General features: G+C 39.0%; 1 protein-coding gene across 1 annotated transcript in view; it reads left to right on the top strand.

The window, feature by feature from the left end:
* tecta (tectorin alpha) overlaps window positions 1-21,958 on the top strand; it is a 119,569-nt gene that overhangs the window by 93,964 nt on the left and 3,647 nt on the right. Inside the window, exons 22-30 of the mRNA XM_072913762.1 lie at window positions 1,106-1,486; window positions 6,224-6,541; window positions 12,019-12,283; window positions 12,360-12,470; window positions 16,356-16,558; window positions 16,659-16,822; window positions 21,096-21,344; window positions 21,409-21,571; window positions 21,644-21,722. Coding sequence (XP_072769863.1) covers window positions 1,106-1,486; window positions 6,224-6,541; window positions 12,019-12,283; window positions 12,360-12,470; window positions 16,356-16,558; window positions 16,659-16,822; window positions 21,096-21,344; window positions 21,409-21,571; window positions 21,644-21,722 — 1,933 coding nt within the window. The remainder of the gene's footprint in view (window positions 1-1,105; window positions 1,487-6,223; window positions 6,542-12,018; window positions 12,284-12,359; window positions 12,471-16,355; window positions 16,559-16,658; window positions 16,823-21,095; window positions 21,345-21,408; window positions 21,572-21,643; window positions 21,723-21,958) is intronic.

Raw genomic sequence — 21,958 nt, 5'->3', positions numbered from 1 at the left:
ACCATGCTAATGTTAGCATGCTAACATTAACTTTCTTAGCTAATTGTACTCTTTTTTTTTTCTTCTTTCCTCTAATTCCCCAGCCATATAACTTATGTGACACAAGCTAGCTATTATCATGCTCACGTTAGCTTGCTAACTTTTTGAGCTAGTTTTGCAACCATTTAACCCAGAGTCTTATAACTTGGTATGTGACACTCGTTAATTATTAGCATGTAAACGATAGCATGCTAGCAAGCTAACTTAAGCATGCTAACTTTTTCATCTAATTTTACACTTTTATGTCTATTTCCGCAGCCATACATCTTTGAGTCACATAACTTGGTAATGAAACATGCTGACTGTTATCACGCTATTGTTAGCACACATGCTAAGTGTTAGCATTTTTATGTAAACATGCTACTGTTTTCGGCAAGCTCTGTGGCTCATTCTGTACAGTTACACCTAAAACTCCATTTCTAGTTCAAAAGAGCTATTAGCATGTACTATCATATGCTAATGAAAATTATTCAAAATAGCTATTAGCATGTACATTCATTTACTAATTAATAAAAAGAGCTATTCCGCAGCCTTGGTACGTATTTGAAACATGCTAAGTGTATGCATGTTTATGTTAGCATGTTAGCATGCTAAGATTAAAGTGCTAGATTTTTGAGCTAATTTTGAGCTAAATTATTATTATTTTTTTTTAATTAATACAATCATGTGTGCTTACGGACTGTATCCCTGCAGACTGTATTGATATATATTGATATATAATGTAGGAACCAGAATATTAATAACAGAGAGAAACAACCCTTTTGTTTGAATGAGTGTAAATGGGGGAGGGAGGTTTTTTGGGTTGGTGCACTAATTGTAGGTGTATCTTGTGTTTTTTATGTTGATTTAATTAAAAAATAAATAAATAAATAAAATTATAATTTTTTTTTTTTTTGTGCGGCCCGGTACTAATTGATCCACGGACCGGTACCGGTGGTTGGGGAACACTGGTCTCGGGCACAGATAGCAGACCCATCAAAATTTCCGCGGGAATTTTCTAGTTCAAAAGAGCTATTAGCATGTAGTATCATTTGCTAATGCTAATGTAGCGCTGTTTTTGTTTTAGCCCAAGCAGCTGTTCTGGAACGCCGACTGCTCCAAGCGCTGCAGGTGCATCGGTCGCAACCTGATTCAGTGCGACCCGAGGCGCTGCAAGGCGGACGAGGAGTGCGCCCTTCGCCACGGCGTCCGCGGCTGCTTCGCCCGGCGCTCCGGCCAGTGCGTGGCGTCGGGCGGCGGCGTGTTCAAGACCTTCGACGGGGCCTCGCTGCGTCTGGCGGCCTCGTGCTCCTTCGTCCTGTCCACCAACTGCCACAAGCTGCCCGACGTCTCCTTCCAGCTCATCGCCAACTTCCACAAGGGCGGCGCGCCCAACCTCACCACCATCTCGCACATTTACCTCTACATCAACGAGGAGAACATTCTCATCTCGGGGAACACCATCAAGGTAGATTGAAAGACCGCCACTACCGTATTTCCACCCTAATAGGTGCCATACCTGGCCCTTACCTGCATACTTGCCAACCCTCCCCAATTTTTCGGGAGACTCCCGAAATTAAGCGCCTCTCCCGAAAACCTCCCGGGACAAATATTCTCCCGAAAATCTCCCGATTTTCAGCCGGAGCTGGAAGCCACGCCCCCTCCAGCTCCATGCGGACCTGAGTGAGGACAGCCTTTTTTCATGACGGGAGGACAACAGGGTGACAAGAACTAAATCATCCAGACTAGAGATAAATTGTATTATTATGTTTATCTTACCTAAAAATAAATATATTTATTAATTTAAAAAAAAAAAAAAAAAAAAAAAATGTTTACTTTATTTTGCTAAAAACATCAAAATTAATTGTATTTTTATTTGTATTTTTTCGTGACTCCTTATTACATCCAGCCATAGAATTATACATTAAAATAAACATATTTGAAATAATTGATTTTAAATTATCATAATAATTCATTTAAAATGACCATATTTAATTATTAAAATAATTGCTTGTTTATCAACAACTTTAGCATTTTATTCATTACATTTTGAAACTCTCAGAAGCCAAATTATGTTATATTCTTTAATATTTATTTATGCAAGTTTGAAGTATCAATTATCTAAACACAGTTTGTTTGCATATTTTCAGGATGTAGATATATATATATATATATATATATATATATATATATATGTATGTATATGTATGAATTCTAGCTGTCAATATACTCCTCCCCTCTTAACCACGCCCCCAACCACGCCCCACCCTGATCACGCCCCCACCTCCCGAAATCGGAGGTCTCAAGGTTGGCAAGTATGCCTTACCTATTAATATTATTGTTAGTTGAAGTCTTATTCATATTAATAATACCAACAATAGGCTGAGAATATTCTGAAATCCCCAAAAGAGGACACATATATGCGTGCCAAGGCCGGGACTAGGTGACATTTTGCCAATGATACTCGAACTTGCTTTATAAATAATATATTTATTTAAATAAAGCATTTTTTCTCCTCTGTTGATGGCAGTGTTGGCATTAGGAATTTTTAAAATGGGCCATCAAGTCATAAAAATGGGGTCCCACAGTACATTTTTGGGGCCCCACTTTTTTGTAAGCGTTTTGAAAAAAAATGATAAACGAATGCATTATCCTGTTGTATCTCACATTCTATATTGTGTTTTGGAAAAGGGTTGTCATAAACGTTACTTAATTTATAAAAAAGAAAAAAGAAAAAATGTGTATACATATTAGGGGTGTGGGAAAAATCGATTCGAATTCGAATTGCGATTCTCACGTTGTGCGATTCAGAATGGATTCTCATTTTTTTTAAATTGATTTTCTTTTTTTCTTTTTTCTTTTTCTTTTTTTTTAATTAATCAATCCAACAAAACAATACACAGCAATACCATATCAATGCAATCCATTTCCAAAACCAAACCCGACCCAGCAACACTCAGAACTGCAATAAACACAGCAATTGAGAGGAGACACAAACACCACACACAACAAAGCAACAAAAATGAATATTATCAACAACAGTATCAATATTAGTTACAATATCAACATAGCAGTGATTAAAAATCCCTCATTGACATTATCATTAGACATTTATAAAAATAAAAGAACAATAGTGTCACAGTGGCTTACACTTGCATCACATCTCATAAGCTTGACAACACATTGTGTCCAATATTTTCACCAAGATAAAATAAGTCATATTTTTGGTTCATTTAATAGTTCAAACAAATTTACATTATTGCAATCAGTTGATAAAACATTGTCCTTTACAATTATAAAAGCTTTCTACTCTGCTTGCATGTCAGCAGACTGGGGTAGATCCTGCTGAAATCATATGTATTCAATGAATCGAGAATCGTGTTGAATTGAAAAAAAAAAATCGTTTTTGAATCGAATCGTGACCCCAAGAATCGATATTGAATCGAATCGTGGGACACTCAAAGATTCACAGTCCTAATACATAAGTAAATGTATTCAGTTATAAACGTTAATTCATTTTCTTCTTTCCTTCATGGATCTAAACTTTACCGCTGCTGGTAGTTTTTTATATGTTTTTATTGAATAAGTTGTAGGTGTATTTATTTCAGTATAAAAGTGTCAAAAGTGTTTTTCTTGGGTCATGAAATGATGATAATGGTGTGCCAGGGCATACATACATTTTATATCAACTTCACATCTAACCCTCATTTCAAAATGTTTTAGTTTTTTTAATGTTGTTTTTTTGTTTGTTTGTTTGTTTTCCGCCCTTTTTTGTCAAACAAAACTATGTTTTTAATGGCAAACACACAAAATATGCAAAATCTTCCACCAAAAATATTTTTCAAAGTGGAATGTTTGATGTGAAGTAATGGGAACCTTGGATAGGTCAATAATTCATAATGACATTGATTTTGATTCAATATTATGTTTTGAGCAAAGACAGTTTGAAAGAAAAAAAAAACAGCTTTGTTTTATTAGTCAACATTGCAACTTTTTCTAAATTACATTTCACCTTTAAGCTTTTTTATTTCACTTTTGTTATGTTTTTGTTTATTTTAATAGTATTTTTAGAATGGGCCGTGGGCCTTTAAAACATTAGCTGTGGGCCGCAAATGGCCTCCGGGGCACACTTTTGACACCCCTGTTATAGATAATAAACAATGAAATGTGATAAATCTATGAATTAAAAAGCAGAGGCTGGCGACGCATGCGCGTTTATCATAACTCTCTCGCTCTCTCTGTCTCTGCCCCTCCCTCACCAATGCTGCTGCGCGCACAATTTGTTTTGTTTTTAACCCCTTCTTAACCCTGAACGTACATTGAAAATACACGCAACCCTAACTCAAAATGCCGGACATTTGAGGCATTTAAGAAACTCCGCCCGGACAGCCCCGCAACAGAGGACATGTCCGGTGAAAAGAGGACGTATGGTCAGTCTAACCAACAATACAATATGTCGTCCACTTCAACTAATAAACACCTCACCTCAAATAAACACCTGCTTTCATGAAATAAAGAGGTATTGGAGGTATAACCATAATAGATTTGTCAAAAATGGTCTAATAATTGGTATTATTTAGCATGCTAGTATGCTAACGTTAGCATGGCAACGTTTCCAGCTAATATTACACTTTTTTGTCTAATTCCGCAGCCATACACATTAGAGTCATATAACTTGGAATGTTTACACGTGTTAACTGTTAGCGTAGCTGTATTATTGTCTGTATTATTACTATTATCATTATTATCGACTCATTCTATTTTTTATTTTCCTATTTTAATGATGTTGGATCTGTGTTGTTGTTGTTGTTGTTGGGGACAAGTGTTGTAAATGAGCTTTGGCTACAAACACTATGATGCATACATTGGATAACTGTTTCAGATGTCCATGTTTTTGTATCTGTCCCTATTTCAAATAAACCTCTATATATATATATATATATATATATATATATATATATATATATATATATATATATATATATATATATATATATATAAACGTTAGCATGCTAGCACGCTAACTTAAGCATGCTAAGTTTTTCAGCTACTTTTACACTTTTTCTCTATTTCCGCAGCCATACACCTTACAGCCGTTTTACGTGAAATGTGAGACATGCTAACTGTTAGCATGCCATCGTTAGCACACATGCTAAATTTTAGCATATACATGCTAAATGTTAGCATTTTAATGTAAGCATGCTAACGATTTAGGCTAGCTCTGTAGCTGTTTTTGTACAGTTACACCTAAAACTCACGGGTTCTGACACTCTGGCACCATCTTAACAGCACGGCGGCTTCCAGCGACCCCCGGCCAGAGGTCCAGGGCACAGATAGCAGGCCCATCAAAATTTCCGCGGGGATTTTCTCGTTTTATTTATTATCATATTTGTTTGCGTAATATTATTTGCTTAATATTGGTTATGATTTTATGATTTATTTATTTATGATTTTATTTTTGGAATAGCTATGACATTTATATTTTATAAATGTGATGTAATATTAATTTTATGGCACTAATGTTATAAATATAATAGCTAAAATAATTCATGAAGATATCATATTTATATTTTATATTTATAATTATGGTATAGTACTAATTTTATAATATTAATTTGCACTCTTCCTGAGAAATAGAATATATTTATAATATGCAAAATTAATATTACATCACATTTATATTCCGTGAATATAAATGTGGTGTAATATTAATTTTATAACATTAATATTATAAATATAATGACTACAATTATTTATAAATATATCATATTTATATTTTATATTTTATAATTGTGATGTTGTACTAATTTTATAATGTAATACGAGTTCGCACTCTCCCTGTGAAATGAAATATATTTATAATTTGCAAAATTAATATTATATCACATTTATATTTTATGAATATAAATGTGATGTAATATGAATTGTATAATATGAATATTATAAATATAACTAAAATAATTTATAAATATATCATATTTATATTTTATAATTGTGCTGTAGTACGAATTTTATGATATATTAATTCATACTCTCCCTGAGAAATAAAATTATTTAAAATATGCAAAATTAATATTATATCACATTTATATTTTATACATGTGATATAATATTATATAAATATATTACACACATATATACCCCTGTCTTTGTCAATATTGTTGTATTAAATTTCCCAAATGTAACTGTGCTTGGTTGCCCACAGGTGAACGGCACGCCGGTGTCCGTGCCGTTCGTCACCGGCCTGATGACCCGCCTGTCCACGTCCGAGGGCTTCGTGGACATCGACTCGCCGCAGGACATCCAGGTGCGCTACAACCGCTTCAACACGCTCAGCATCACCATGGGCCAGCGGATGCAGGACAAGCTGTGCGGCCTGTGCGGCAACTTCAACGGCGACCCCGGCGACGACTACATCACCTCCACGGGAAAGGCGGCCGCCAGCGCTCTGGAGCTGGCCCAGAGCTGGAAGACCAACGGCATGCAGAACAGGTGGGGGCGACCAACATGTACACCTTGTTGTGTGGTGGGATACATTATGGTGTTCTACAGCCAGGCATTTCTGGTTTGATAGTCATGTTCAGTATGTTTTCTAATATATGTGTACAGCTCCACTAATGGACATGGAGTGTTACTTTCAAAGGCAAAATTCAAGTATTGCTAGAAACATCATTTTATATGGGACTTTATGTATAGTACATGTTCCAAAAAGACAAAAACATAAAACAGCAGCAGAATTCGAGATATTACAAGTCAAAGTGATGAAGCTTAGTGTTACGCTCATGACTTGGTGGAACTAAACATTACCCTATAAGATGAAGGCAATTGCATTTTATTGATATTTGAAATGTATTCAATGTTTATAAATGAATATTTTAATATACTAAATGTAAAAAATGGGAATAAATATTCAAAATAAAATCATTAAATGAAATCTAGTTAGGTTACGCCATCATGAGCGCAACACAAGCTTGTAAAAGGTTCAACTACAATTCTAAATAAGATGTCAAAAGCAAACTGAAATCAAATACACACAGCTTAAAGATTGATCAATACCTATTTACATTTAGTAATACATAAATATGATGATTTATCAAAATATAAAAGAAATATACCTGAACAGAACGCTCATGATGGTTACACCAAAAAGTAACGCGTTTTTCCAAGTTTTTGGGGCATTTTTATGCTATTTCCAAGCAGCTCCTTTTTATTATTGTTGATTTTAAATGGTCAAACTAATGCATATTATACATGCATGCCCTAGTAAACAAAAAAAAAAGTCATATTTATTTTTGATTGCTACATTTTGAAGTACATTTGTGCAGGTGGGTGCGAATGTACCCATTACCAGAGCTGTACACATATATATAAAATACATATAAAATGATTTTCAGTATGTTTTATAAACATGTGTGTGCGTGTGTAAATATGTAGTTAAATTGAGTATTGTTATCTTCTTAAAGCAGACCAGGGCAAATGAAGGCCCGGGGGCTGCATGCGGCCCGTTAACCTTTTCAATCTGGCCCACCGGACATTCCCAAACCATTTTTTTTAGATCTTTAAGATGGAAAGTGTAGCTGCCATTATGATGTGCAGTGATGTTTTCAAATGACCGTAAGTCTAGAACTATACAAAGTATTTTAAATGGTTGGAATCTGCGTGTTTGCATGATATACTAGTGACTATGGTAATCTAATGAGTTACTATGGTCATCTAAGTCACAGATGAGCTGAGATGAGGCACCAAGCAGTATGGGTGGGGAGCGTTTCCACAGAGGGTCAGCCTGAAATGCATGTGTCAGGGACAGACGCGGAATGACATTTTTACGACAAAGTTCTAAAGCTTAGTGATGTATCAGATGTATAAGATAGTAGGTAGTTAGTTTTTTTTACCCTTCGCGTTCATATTTTGCTGTGTTTGTTGCATTTTTGTTGCGTTTCGCTTGATTGTAAAATATGTCGATCGAGAGGGGGTGTGACGTTCCTTATGTTGTCAATATTCAGTGTTTTATCGTTCATAGTTAATATTGTAAATCCCACATTGTTTTTTTCATGTACATTCTGGGTGTCTCATTCAGTAAAAAAATTTAAAATTCCATTCCGTTTTTTAAGGCGGTCCATCATAACGTTTTTAGCATTCAGACATTGTGAGGTTTTGTATTAGTGTTCCTAAAAATAGATATTCCGGCCCCCAGACACATTTTTTTCCTCTAAATTTGGCCTCCTGAGGCAAAATAATTGCCCAAGCCTGTTTTGAAGGCTAATGGAATGAGTGCTACGTCTTTCTATGGTGCCATCTAGTGGCTATTGACAAGAACACATGGTGGCTTCATCCATCCATCCATCCATCCATCGCAGGGCCAACACAGATCATACTTGCCAACCCTCCCGGATTTTCCGGGAGACTCCCGAAATTCAGCGCCTCTCCCGAAAACCTCCCGGGACAAATTTTCTCCTGAAAATCTCCCGAAATTCAGGCGGAGCTGGAAGCCACGCCCCCTCCAGCTCCATGCAGACTTGAGTGACGTCAGGTGCGCAACACCACGTAAATCGTTGGCCAACCAAAAAGTAACCCCAGTACGCTATAGCCAACATTCACCAGGAGATGGCAACAGACAAACATAGATCACTATTACATTCCTCCCCTTTTAGAAATGTATAGAAGTTACTCAAAATAAATAAACAACCCAACCAAAAAATGCAGCAGCTCAATTAAAAAACTGTACTTAAGCCACATTCTTTTCTTTTTTTTTTAGTACTGAACTCTTAACCCTCATTTGTAAAAAAATAACATGCTTATTATACAAACAGTATTTGTACACCTTTAACACAGATTTTTATACTGTCTTCAGAGATTCTGTTTTTTTGGTGGTACTCGAAACCTTTCTGGGTACCTGCGAAAGGGTGTTCAGCATGGTTGGAAAAATAGTGACAGAGAATAGAACAAGGATGGACAATTTAACCCTTAACTCAACAATGAGTAGATGAGTGTTATGTGTGTGTGTATATGTGTAAATAAATGAACACTGAAATTCAAGTATTTCTTTTATTTATATATATATATATATATATATATATATATATATATATATATAATATAATATATATATAATAAAATATATATATATAATAAAATAAATATATATACAGCTAGAATTCACTGAAAGTCAAGTATTTCTTATATGTGTGTATATATATATATATATATATATATATATATATATATATATATATATATATATATAATATAATATATATAATAAAATATATATATAATAAAATAAATATATATATAGCTAGAATTCACTGAAAGTCAAGTATTTCTTATATATATATATATATGAAATACTTGACTTGGTGAATTCTACCTGTAAATATACTCCTCCCCTCTTAGCCCCGCCCCCAACCACGCCCCCCACCCCCCACCTCCCGAAATCAGAGGTCTCAAGGTTGGCAAGTATGATCACAGATAGACAGACAACATTCACACTCTAGGGCCAAGTTAGTGTTGCCAATCAACCTATCCTCGGGTGCATGTCTTTGGAGGTCAGTGCACAATATGAAGGTCCTGGGTTCGACTCGGACTCTGGGTCTTTCTGTGTGGAGTTTGCATGTTCTCCCCGTGACTGCGTGGGTTCCCTGCGGGTACTCCGGCTTCCTCCCACCTCCAAAGACACGGTGGCTTCAATTCATTATAAAAAGGTTTCATAACAAAGTGAAGGGAAGTAACACTGCATCAATGACAATAATAAGTGCATTATTGCGGAAAAACACAATATAACTCTCTGGTCATAATTTATAATCAATATTATTTTGTATATTTTATAGAATGTGCAAGTTGCTTTTATTTTTATTTTTATTTTGTTCTTTTTTATTATTTTTAACAAGCACTTAAATTCCCTTAATAAAAATGCTCACATTTCCACAGCTTACAGACTGAAAATAAATGTATGTTTACAATTATGCTGTGCCAGTATGAATAAACTGAATTAATAATGAATATGTTTCTTAACTAAACTCAATTTAATTCAAGTGCAAATAAAAAGGCATAATCACCACTTTAGTCATCATTTTTGCGCTTGAACTTCTCTATGAATTTAGCTGCAGACTTCTTCTGTTTGATTGATGTTGTCATTACTGCCACAAGTGGTGGAAAAGTGTATTTCCTCTGTGGACCACAGCTGAAAAACAGATATCTTTTGGCGGGCCTCTAGGGCAGTGGTTCTCAAATGGGGGTACTTGAAGGTATGCCAAGGGGTACGTGAGATTTTTTTAAAAATATTCAAGGCTGCCCTTTGTCACCCATTCTGTTCATAACTTTTATGGACAGAATTTCTAGGCGCAGTCAAGGCGTTGAGGGGATCCGGTTTGGTGGCTGCAGGATTAGGTCTCTGCTTTTTAAACATGATGTGGTCCTGATGGCTTCATCTAGCCAGGATCTTCAGCTCTCACTGGATCGGTTCGCAGCTGAGTGTGAAGCGACTGGGATGAGAATCAGCACCTCCAAGTCCGAGTCCATGGTTCTCGCCCGGAAAAGGGTGGAGTGCCATCTCCGGGTTGGGGAGGAGATCTAGCCCCAAGTGGAGGAGTTCAAGTACCTCGGAGTCTTGTTCACGAGTGAGGGAAGAGTGGATCGTGAGGTCGACAGGCGGATCGGTGCGGCGTCTTCAGTAATGCGGACGCTGTATCGATCCGTTGTGGTGAAGAAGGAGCTGAGCCGGAAGGCAAAGCTCTCAACTTACCGGTCGATCTACGTTCCCATCCTCACCTATGGTCATGAGCTTTGGGTTATGACCGAAAGGACATACAAGCGGCCGAAATGAGTTTCCTCCGCCGGGTGGCGGGGCTCTCCCTTAGAGATAGGGTGAGAAGCTCTGTCATCCGGGGGGAGCTCAAAGTAAAGCCGCTGCTCCTCCACATGGAGAGGAGCCAGATGAGGTGGTTCGGGCATCTGGTCAGGATGCCACCCGATCGCCTCCCTAGGTAGGTGTTTAGGGCACGTCCGACCGGTAGGAGGCCACGAGGAAGACCCAGGACACGTTGGGAAGACTATGTCTCCCGGCTGGCCTGGGAACGCCTCGGGGTCCCACAGGAAGAGCTGGACGAAGTGGCTGGGGAGAGGGAAGTCTGGGCTTCCCTGCTTAGGCTGCTGCCCCCGCGACCCGACCTCGGATAAGCGGAAGAAGATGGATGGATGGATGGATGGATATTCTAAAAATATCAACAATTCAAAAATGCTTTATAAATATATATATTGAATAATACTTCAACAAAATATGAATGTAAGTTCATAAACTCAGTGAAGCACAAGCTCAGGTTTGTCACTAAAATGTCTGTCAAAAAGAACTGTAAACAGTTTTGACAGTCAGTGTTGACAGCTAGATTTTTTTGTGGACATGTTCCATAAATATTGATGTTAAAGATTTCTTTTTTTGTGAAGAAATGTTTAGAATTAAGTTGATGAATCCAGATGGATCTCTATTACAATCCCCAAAGAGGGCACTTTAAGTTGATGATTACTTCTATGTGTAGAAATCTTTATTTATAATTGAACCACTTGTTTATTTTTCAACAAGTTTTTAGTTATTTTATCTATTTTTATTTTAGTTATTATCTTTTTTTCCAAATACCGTAGTTGAAGAAAGACCACTACAAATGAGCAATATTTTGCACTGTTATACAATTTAATAAATCAGAAACTGATGACATAGTGCTGTATTTTACTTCTTTATCTCTTTTTTTCAACCAAAAATGCTTTGCTCTGATTAGGGGGTACTTGAATGAAAAAAATGTTGACAGGGGGTACATCACTGAAAAAAGGTTGAGAACCACTGCTCTAAGGGGCGTTCGCTGCCTAACGAACCGATGAAGAAACACGGCTCTGTAGTGACTTTCTATGGCGCTCTCTGGTGGTGGTGGCCGGAAATGCACTTCCTGTGAAGAAACACGTACTTTTTAAAAAACCCAACCTTGCGTTCCCGTTAGGTGCGACGTGACCCAGTACGTGTCCCTGGCCCAGTCCTGTGCCAACACGGCAGTGCAGGCGCTGCAAGGTGACGACGCCTGCCTGAAGCTGACCGAGCCGAAGGGCTTCTTCCAGCCGTGCCACGGCCTGCTGGACCCCAGGCCTTACTACCAGTCCTGCTACCTGGACGGCTGCTACAACCAACGCAGGGCCCAGGTGTGCGGCTCGCTGGCCGCCTACGCCGAGGCCTGCCGCTCCATGGGCACCCTCACCACACGGTGGATCACCCAGGAGAACTGCTGTAAGGCGACACATCATAACACAATCATTGTGTGTGTGTGTGGCAGCTAACGTTGTGTGTGGACCAATGTCTTTAGCAGAATGGATCTACGACCCCTGTGCCACAGAGACCTGCACAAACTTCACCTGCGAGCAGGAGAACGGAGGCGACCTGTGCGGATGTCCCGAGTTACCCAGCAGCCCCGGAGGTGAGTGCACACAAAACATATTTGTATGTATGAAAAATGGGCGGCATAGTAAAAATACACTATATTGCCACCCATGCAAATGATCAGAATCAGGTGTCCTAATCACTTGGCCCGGCCACAGGTGTATCAAATCAAGCACTTAGGCATTGGAGACTGTTTCTACAAAACATTTGTGAAAGAATGGGCCGCTCTCAGTGATTTCCAGCGTGGAACTGTCATAGGATGCCACCTGTGCAACAAATCCAGTCGTGACATGTCCTCTCTCCTACATATTACAAAGTCAACTGTCGGCTTTATTATAAGAAAATGGAAGAGTTTGGGAACAACAGCAACTCGGCCACCAAGTGGTAGGCCACGTAAACTGACAGAGGGGGTCAGCGGTTGCTGAAGCGCATAGTGCAAAGACTTTCTGCACAGTCACTTGCTACACAGCTCCAAACTTCATGTGACCTTCCAATTAGCCCATGTACAGTACGCAGAGAGCTTCATGGAATGGGTTTCCATGGCCGAGCAGCTGCATCTAAGCCATACATCACCAAGTCCAATGCAAAGCGTGTGATGCAGTGGTGTAAAGCACGTCGCCACTGGACTCCAGAGCAATGGAGACACGTTCTCCGGAGTGATGAATCACGCTTTTCCATCTGGCAATCTGATGGACGAGTCTGGGTTTGGAGGCTGCCAGGAGAACGCTACATTTCGGACTGCATTGTGCTGAGTGTGAAATTTGGTGGAGGAGGAATTATGGTGTGGGGTTGTTTTTCAGGAGTTGGGCTTGGCCCCTTAGTTCCAGTGAAAGGAACTTTGAATGTTCCAGGATACCAAAACATTTTGGACAATTCCATGCTCCCAACCTTGTGGGAGCAGTTTGGAGCGGACCCCTTCCCCACTGCTCCCCTCACCCCCCAGGGGGTGATCAAGAGTGATGGGTCAAATACAGAAAATAATTTTGCCACACCTAGTGTGTGTGTGTGACAATCATTGGTACTTTAACTTTAACCAGTGCACAAAGCAAGGTCCATAAAGACATGGATGACAGAGTCTGGTGTGGATGAACTTGACTGGCCTGCACAGAGTCCTGACCTGAACCCGATAGAACACCTTTGGAATGAATTAGAACGGAGACTGAGAGCCAAGCCTTCTCTACCAACATCAGTGTGTGACCTCACCAATGCGCTTTTGGAAGAATGGTCGAAAATTCCTATAAACACACTCCGCAACCTTGTGGACAGCCTTCCCAGAAGAGTTGAAGCTGTAATAGCTGCAAAAGGTGGACCGACATCATATTGAACCCTAAGAATGGGATGGCACTTCAAGTTCATATGTGAGTCAAGGCAGATGGCCAAATACTTTTGGTAATATAATGTATGTGACATGTCACAGCAGACATTTCTTTTAAGTCTCATGACAGCCATAGCAAAAATACAACCGTAACAAATGCAGGTGGGAGGAAATGCGATGTTATGACCACAATACACAGTATGTCACTATGTTCATTTGTTTATATTTTTTTTATAAGTAATAATTTATGGTATGGTCATCCGCCAATTGTATTTTAATTTTTTTCATTTATCCTATGTTAGGTACTACCATTAGAAAACCACATTTTACTGACTGAAAATAAATGTATGTTTACAATTATGCAGTGCCAAAATAAATAAACTGAATTAATATTGAATATGTTTCTTAACTAAACTGTCAATAACAATCAAGTGCAAATGAAAATGCATTTTCACCACCTTAGTCATAGTTTTTGCACTTAAGAAACTTCTGTATGACGTTAGCTCCAGACTTCTGCACTTCTGCAGACTCCAATCAATCAATTCTTCTGTTTGATATTATTATTACTGCCACAAGTGGTGGGAAAGAGTATTACAACCGACCCATACGGCCCACAGCTAACAGATCTTTTTGGCGCCCCAACCTTATGGTTAAGAAGGTCAACCTTATGGTTAAGAAAAACATGCTCTATCGGGTCTTTTTATGGCGCTCTCTGGTGGCGATGGGAAGAAACACACTCCTGTAATGTTATGACCACAAAGTATGTCACCATGTTCATTTTTATATCTTTATTTATATTACGTAATTGTATTATTAATTTATGACATTGGCATCTTCTAATTTTAATTTATTTCATTTAAAAAGTATTTATCCTGTAAGTACTACCATTGGAAAAACATGTTTTGAGTATTTTAATCTTTTAGGTCTATTATTTAAAATTTGTATGTATATTTTATTAGATACTGTATGCCAGCATGTTCATTTTTAGAAAATAATTATTGCATGGGCATCCATTAATTTAATTTAATTTTTTTCAATTCCTATGACATTCCTCCTATATTAAGTTATACTAATGGAGAACCAATCCTAAAATATTTTCCTATTTTAGGTCATTTTCCTTCTGTTTTATTAGTATTTTGTATACATTTTAGTACATATTTATATAATTGGCATTCCCAAATTATTATTTTTCTATTTTAGTTACCGTATTTTTCGGAGTATAAGTTGCACCGGAGTATAAGTCGCACCGGCCGAAAATGCATAATAAAGAAGGAAAAAAATTTGGGGGGGGGAATTTATTTGATAAAATCCAACACCAAGAATAGACATTTGAAAGGCAATTTAAAATAAATAAAGAATAGTGAACAACAGGCTGAATAAGTGTACGTTATATGAGGCATAAATAAGCAACTGGTATGTTAACGTAACATATTATGGTAAGAGTCATTCAAATAACTATAACATATAGAACATGCTATACAATCTGTCACTCCTAATCGCTAAATCCCATGAAATCTTATACGTCTAGTCTCTTACGTGAATGAGATCAATAATAATACTTGATATTTTACGGTAATGTGTTAATCATTTCACACATAAGTCGCTCCTGAGTATAAGTCGCACCCCCGGCCAAACTATGAAAAAAACTGCGACTTATAGTCCGAAAAATACGGTATATCTCTAATCAATATTTTGTTGTATTGTATTTTAGATTTTATTTCTGGGATGCACAGTATCTGTCAAGATGGGTTATATCTTAAAAGTGTTTACCATCCAAAAAAAAAAAAAAAATGGCTGCCGTTGTGTCCTTGGGCGGGACACTTCACCCTTTGCCCCCGGTGCCACTCACAGCGGTCAATTGAATGATGAATGATGAATGATGAATGACAGGTGGTGGTCGGAGGGGCCGTTGCAGCCATGCTTCCGTCAGTCTACCCCAGGGCAGCTGTGGCTATGAAAGTAGCTTACCACCACCAGGTGTGAATGATTGATGGGTTCTACATGTAAAAGCGACTTTGGGTACTTAGAAAAGCGCTATATAAATCCCAGTTATTATTATTATTATTTAGTTTTTTTTGTATTGTATCCCATTTATTTTTTTTGTAGTCTGTTTTTTATTATATTTTTTATTTACCATTATAATTTTTTTTATTCTTTTGATTTACAAATGTATTGTATTGTACGTATCACTTTAAATTAATAATTCAAATGATTATTTAAGATAATTTTTTTCTTTTAGTTTTTTTTTTTTTTTAATGTTTCTTAGTAATTGATCCTATAGGCATCCTCCAATTTTCATTATTGCATCTTTTTTTATGATGTATTTATTGTTTATCATTATTTATTGTGTATTTATTATACATTTCTATTCAGTATCATTAATTTGATGGCATTTTTCATGTGTTAACGTTACTTTGTTACAAATAACAAAATAGTTCAGTTTAAATATATATATTTGATCATCTGCATATTCTGAACTCCTGTTTCCATAGCTGTGTTTATTGCATTGAGGTGTGCCACAGCAGGACTAATGTTAGAATTTCCACTTTGTTTACATTCTATGGACAGCTTGTTACCTCAAAAGACGATGTGTGCGTGTCTTGTCAGGCGACGACGACGTCATACAGGCGGAGGTGACCTGCAGGCACGCCCGGATGGAGGTGTCCATTTCCAAATGCAAGCTCTTCCAGCTGGGCTTCGAGCGTGGCGACGTCAGGATCAACGACGAGCACTGCGCCGCCATGGAGGGCGAGGACTACATCTCCTTCCACATCAACAACACCAAAGGACACTGCGGCTCCATCGTGCAGGTCAGGGCGCTTGGGAGACAACCTCGGCGACTCACCGTTGCCTCCCGAGGCTCAACGTGGTATTGCAAGACGATGTCGACGCTGTGTTTTGTCTCGGCAGTCAAACAACACGCACATCGTGTACAAAAACACGGTGTGGATCGAGAGCGTCAACAACACGGGGAACGTCATCACGCGAGACAAGACCATCAACGTGGCGTTTTCCTGCGCCTACGAACTGGACCTCAGGATCTCGCTGGAGACGGTCCTTAAACCCATTCTCAGGTCAGCACATACCTGCCAACTACTCCGGTTTTCCCGTAATTCGTACGGTTTTCATCAACCTATTCCGGGTTACGGTTGCAGTGATAAAAAATACGGTTTTTCATTCATTAAAAAAAAAAAAAAGGGTGAAAACTAGGCGAATTGCACCTTGTGCAGACAAGATTTTTCGATCGGACACGGAGGAATTAGCCATGTAAAAGACCACGTTGGGACAAAAAACCACAAGTCTAATGCCGTTGCTAGCGATACAAGTGGAAAACTTTCAACGTTTTTCGTCGCCCAAACAGATTCTTTGGATGTGATAAATGCCGAAGTTTTATTTACGGAGGCAATAATTGAGCATGGACTTCCAATCGCACTGGCTGATCACATGGGACAGTTAAATGTTTGTAATGCAACCTTTAAAAATCATTACGCGGTGATCGCGGTCCCAAAAATAAACTTTTCTTGCATGATAATGTCCAGAAAAATTCGCTTTATATTACTATAGAGTCCTTTTAACGAATGAGTTTGATGGTTTATCACAAACCTTAAATGAAAGAAGTCCTTTGTTCTCCTGCACCTGCATGCACTTTGGCCTTGCTTCGTGTTTGGTGCGCAATCCTGTCGGCTGTATTTCACAGCACGACATACTGTTAAAAGTGTTTATACTATTTATGCTTTCAAGTCCAAGTTGAAGAAATCTTGTTAAATGTTGACAGCATAACTACCAAAATACAGAAGTATGTCCTTAATATTTTTGCAGTGCTATTTCTGTTGAAAAGTTCAAATGATTACATTAGAGATGTGATGTGCCACTTTTCAAGTGTCTGATGGCTTAAATTCATTTTCATTAATTTTTCATATTTTGAATTCTTTTGAAAGGCTTACAAAAAAACTACATTTGAATTGTAATTCCATGCTATTGACAGGACTATTAATTTTAATGAAGTTAGCTTACCATGTTTACAGTATGATCATTGTGATAGAAATGTGAATTTTAGGCACAGAATATTTTTTACAATTGAACAAGGCAGTAGATTATACAAGCTTGGACAGAAAGTTAATAATGACACCAATTATTTTTTTAATGGAATTGTTTAGTACTGTTTTACCATTTGTTTACTGTAAAAAGTGTTTATACTTTCAATGAACAAATTGAAGTCTTGTGAAAGGTTGACAGGATAACTGGCATTAACTGTCAAAATAATTTCAAACTATTGAAGTTAGCTTACAGAATAAACATGTCAATCAACCCATATGATTTTTGCTGTAATATTTTTGTTTTGAAAAGTCACTGTGACTGATAGAAAAGTGATGGTTTTAGCAACATTTTAACTTGTCTGAATGCTAATAATCATTTTGCGTCGGGGGGCGAAGCCCTGAACCCTCCACCAGGACTTTGTCCTGGACCTACCGGGGCCTGCGGCCCTTGGACCCTGGCTACTAGGTTTTTCTGATTTCAAAAGTTGGCAGGTATGTCAGCAGCACACCATTCCATAAACCAGGGGTCGACAACCCAAAATGTTAAAAGAGCCATATTGGACCAAAATACAAGAAAAAAAAATCTGTCTGGAGCCGCAAAAAATGTAAAGTCTTATATAAGTGTTCTAATGAAGGCAGCACATGACATAAGTGTCTATATTAGCCTACTATCAAAGGCTGACGCAAATCTTCGTTGACAGAAATGTTGTATTTAAATTTTTATTCTACACATTTTTGCAACATTGGTAATCATTAGTAAAATGGAGGCTCCTCAAAGGGTGAGATAACTCATAGAAAATACTGGCTTAGAATGGCCAAAGGTATAGATGTGTGTCCAAGTTTAAGGAAACTTTAATGAATTTATTACAATCTTTGCAAGCTGGGTAACATTTGCTGTGGTCTGGAACAACATGGCGCACAAACAACTATCAGAAATGCAGCCAATATTACATACAGATAATGTGTCATGAGTAGGGATGTCCGATAATGGCTTTTTTTTGCTGATATCCGATATTGTCCAACTCTTAATTACCGATACCGATATCAACCGATACCGATATATACAGTCGTGGAATTAGCACATTATTATGCCTCATTTGGACAACCAGGTATGGTGAAGATAAGGTCCTTTTTACAAAATGAAAATAAGATAAATAAATTAAACATTTTCTTGAATAAAAAAGAAAGTAAAACAATGTAAAAACAGTTACATGGAAACTAGTAATTAATGAAAATGAGTAAAATGAACTGTTAAAGGTTAGTACTATTAGTGGAGCAATCATGTGTGCTTACGGACCGTATCCCTTGCAGACTGTATTGATATATATTGATATATAATGTAGGAACCACAATATTAATAACAGAAAGAAACAACCCTTTTGTGTGAATGAGTGTAAATGGGGGAGGGAGGTTTTTTTGGGTTGGTGCATTATTTGTAAGTGTATCTTGTGTTTTTTATGTTGATTTAGAAAAAAATAAAACATTTTAAATAAAAACAGATACCGATAATAAAATAAAAACGATACCGATAATTTCCGATATTAAATTTTAAAGCATTTCCATCCATCCATCCATCTTCTTCCGCTTATCCGAGGTCGGGTCGCGGGGGCAGCAGCCTAAGCAGGGAAGCCCAGACTTCCCTCTCCTCAGCCACTTTGTCCAGCTCCTCCCGGGGGATCCCGAGGCGTTCCCAGGCCAGCCGGGAGACATAGTCTTCCCAACGTGTCCTGGGTCTTCCCCGTGGCCTCCTACCGGTCGGACGTGCCCGAAACACCTCCCGAGGGAGGCGATCGGGTGGCATCCTGACCAGATGCCCGAACCACCTCATCTGGCTCCTCTCCATGTGGAGGAGCAGCGGCTTTACTTTGAGCTCCCCCCGGATGACAGAGCTTCTCACCCTATCTCTAAGGGAGAGCCCCGCCACCCGGCGGAGGAAACTCATTTCGGCCGCTTGTACCCGTGATCTTGTCCTTTCGGTCATAACCCAAAGCTCATGACCATAGGTGAGGATGGGAACGTAGATCGACCGGTAAATTGAGAGCTTTGCCTTCCGGCTCAGCTCCTTCTTCACCACAACGGATCGATACAGCGTCCGCATTACTGAAGATGCCGCACCGATCCGCCTGTCGATCTCACGATCCACTCTTCCCTCACTCGTGAACAATACTCCGAGGTACTTGAACTCCTCCACTTGGGGCAGGGTCTCCTCCCCAACCCGAAGATGGCATTCCACCCTTTTCCGGGCGAGAACCATGGACTCGGACTTGGAGGTGCTGATTCTCATCCCAGTCGCTTCACACTCGGCTGCGAACCGATCCAGTGAGAGCTGAAGATCCTGGCCAGATGAAGCCATCAGGACCACATCATGTTTAAAAAGCAGAGACCTAATCCTGCAGCCACCAAACCGGATCCCCTCAACGCCTTGACTGCGCCTAGAAATTCTGTCCATAAAAGTTCAGAACAGAATGGGTGACAAAGGGCAGCCTTGGCGGAGTCCAACCCTCACTGGAAACGTGTCCGACTTACTGCCGGCAATGCATTTATCGGCCGATATTATCGGACATCTCTAGTCATGAGACATGCAAATATAAATTAAACACACAGAGGACATAAGTAAAGGAAATTAAATGAGCTCAAATAAACCTACAAACGAGGCATAATGATGCAATATGTACATACAGCTAGCCTAAATAGCATGTTAGCATCGATTATCTTGCAGTCATGCAGTGACCAAATATGTCTGATTAGCACTCCACACAAGTCAATGACATCAACAAAGCTCACCTTTGTGCATTCACGCACAGCATAACACGTTTGGTGGACAAAATGAGACAAAGGAGGAGTGGCATAAAGCACGTCTTTCTGTGGCAGCATCAGAGAAAGTTGTACATGTAAACAAACAACGATGAGTTCAAGGATCGCTGAATTTAGTAGGACAAAACGATGCTTGCCAAATACTCATCAGTGACGCATGTTTAACATAAACAGTGGGCTTTCTAACAAGCTTTGTGGCATGTTTGTCCTACAGAAAACTAAAAATATGTTTTTCTTCACCTTTTTTTTTTTTCAGAAATGTTCTCATAATATTGTCTTAATTTTTGTAAAATTTAAATTTTTTGTGGTAATATTATGACATAAAAAATGCACTCTTACAAGAAAAAAGATGTTACAGTATATTATCAAAAAAAAGCAAAAATACTTACGAGTAATATTTTTTACAAAAAAAGTATTGTATGTGATTTTTGGACAATTAAAAAAAATGTCACCTTCTATGAACATCAGCATTTCTCCATGTCCCGCCCTCCAACAGCGTGATCAACCTCGCCCTACCAACCCAGGGCGGGAACTTCATCACCAAGATGGCGCTCTACAAGAACGCCACGTACCGCCATCCCTACAGGGAGGGGGAGGCGGTGCTGAGCACGCGCGACATCCTCTACGTGGGCGTCTTTGTGGACGGCGCCGACGAAAACCAGCTCCACCTTGTGGTGAACACGTGCTGGGCCACGCCCTCGCGCAATAGCAGCGACCGACTCCGCTACGTCATCATCGAGCGAGGGTAACCGCCCTTTTGGCGTTCTTCAAGCTTATACCTGCTTAACGTCCCCTTTCCAAAAAAAAAGGTGCCCCAACGTGAAGGACAACACCATCGGCATGGCGGAAAATGGCGTGTCGCTCACCTGCCGCTTCCACGTCACCGTCTTCAAGTTCATCGGCGACTACGACGAGGTGCACCTCCACTGCGATGTTTCGCTCTGCGACGCCGACAAGAGCGCCTGCAAAGTGGTGAGGACGCGACGCGCTCGCCTCGAAGTCCTCGTCCCGCGTCGTGTGCTCAAGTCTTTGTGTTGTTTCTAGAACTGTCCGCCGAGGAGGAGGATGTCCTCGATGCTGCTAAAAGAACACATCCTGAGTGTCGGACCTATAAGGAGACAAGGTGAGAACATATATATATATACATACAGTCAACCACAAAAATGGCAGCAATTTAATGTTTTGGAATGAACCCAGACCTAAATCCACCGGAATGCCAATGGGGTGGCCAGAAGGGGAGCTGTGCCCTTGCAATGTGACAGATTTGGAGCGCCTGTGGAAAGAAAGCAAAAGTATTAGTTTAAGGGCTTGGATTGTACAAGTTTGATTTCACTTTTGTTAGGTGGTATTGTCAGGTTC

Source organism: Nerophis lumbriciformis, linkage group LG09 (genome assembly GCF_033978685.3).
Source record: "Nerophis lumbriciformis linkage group LG09, RoL_Nlum_v2.1, whole genome shotgun sequence".
NCBI lineage: Eukaryota > Metazoa > Chordata > Actinopteri > Syngnathiformes > Syngnathidae > Nerophis > Nerophis lumbriciformis.
Note: the sequence above shows the minus strand (reverse complement) of the source record. Positions and strands in the feature narration are given on the sequence as shown.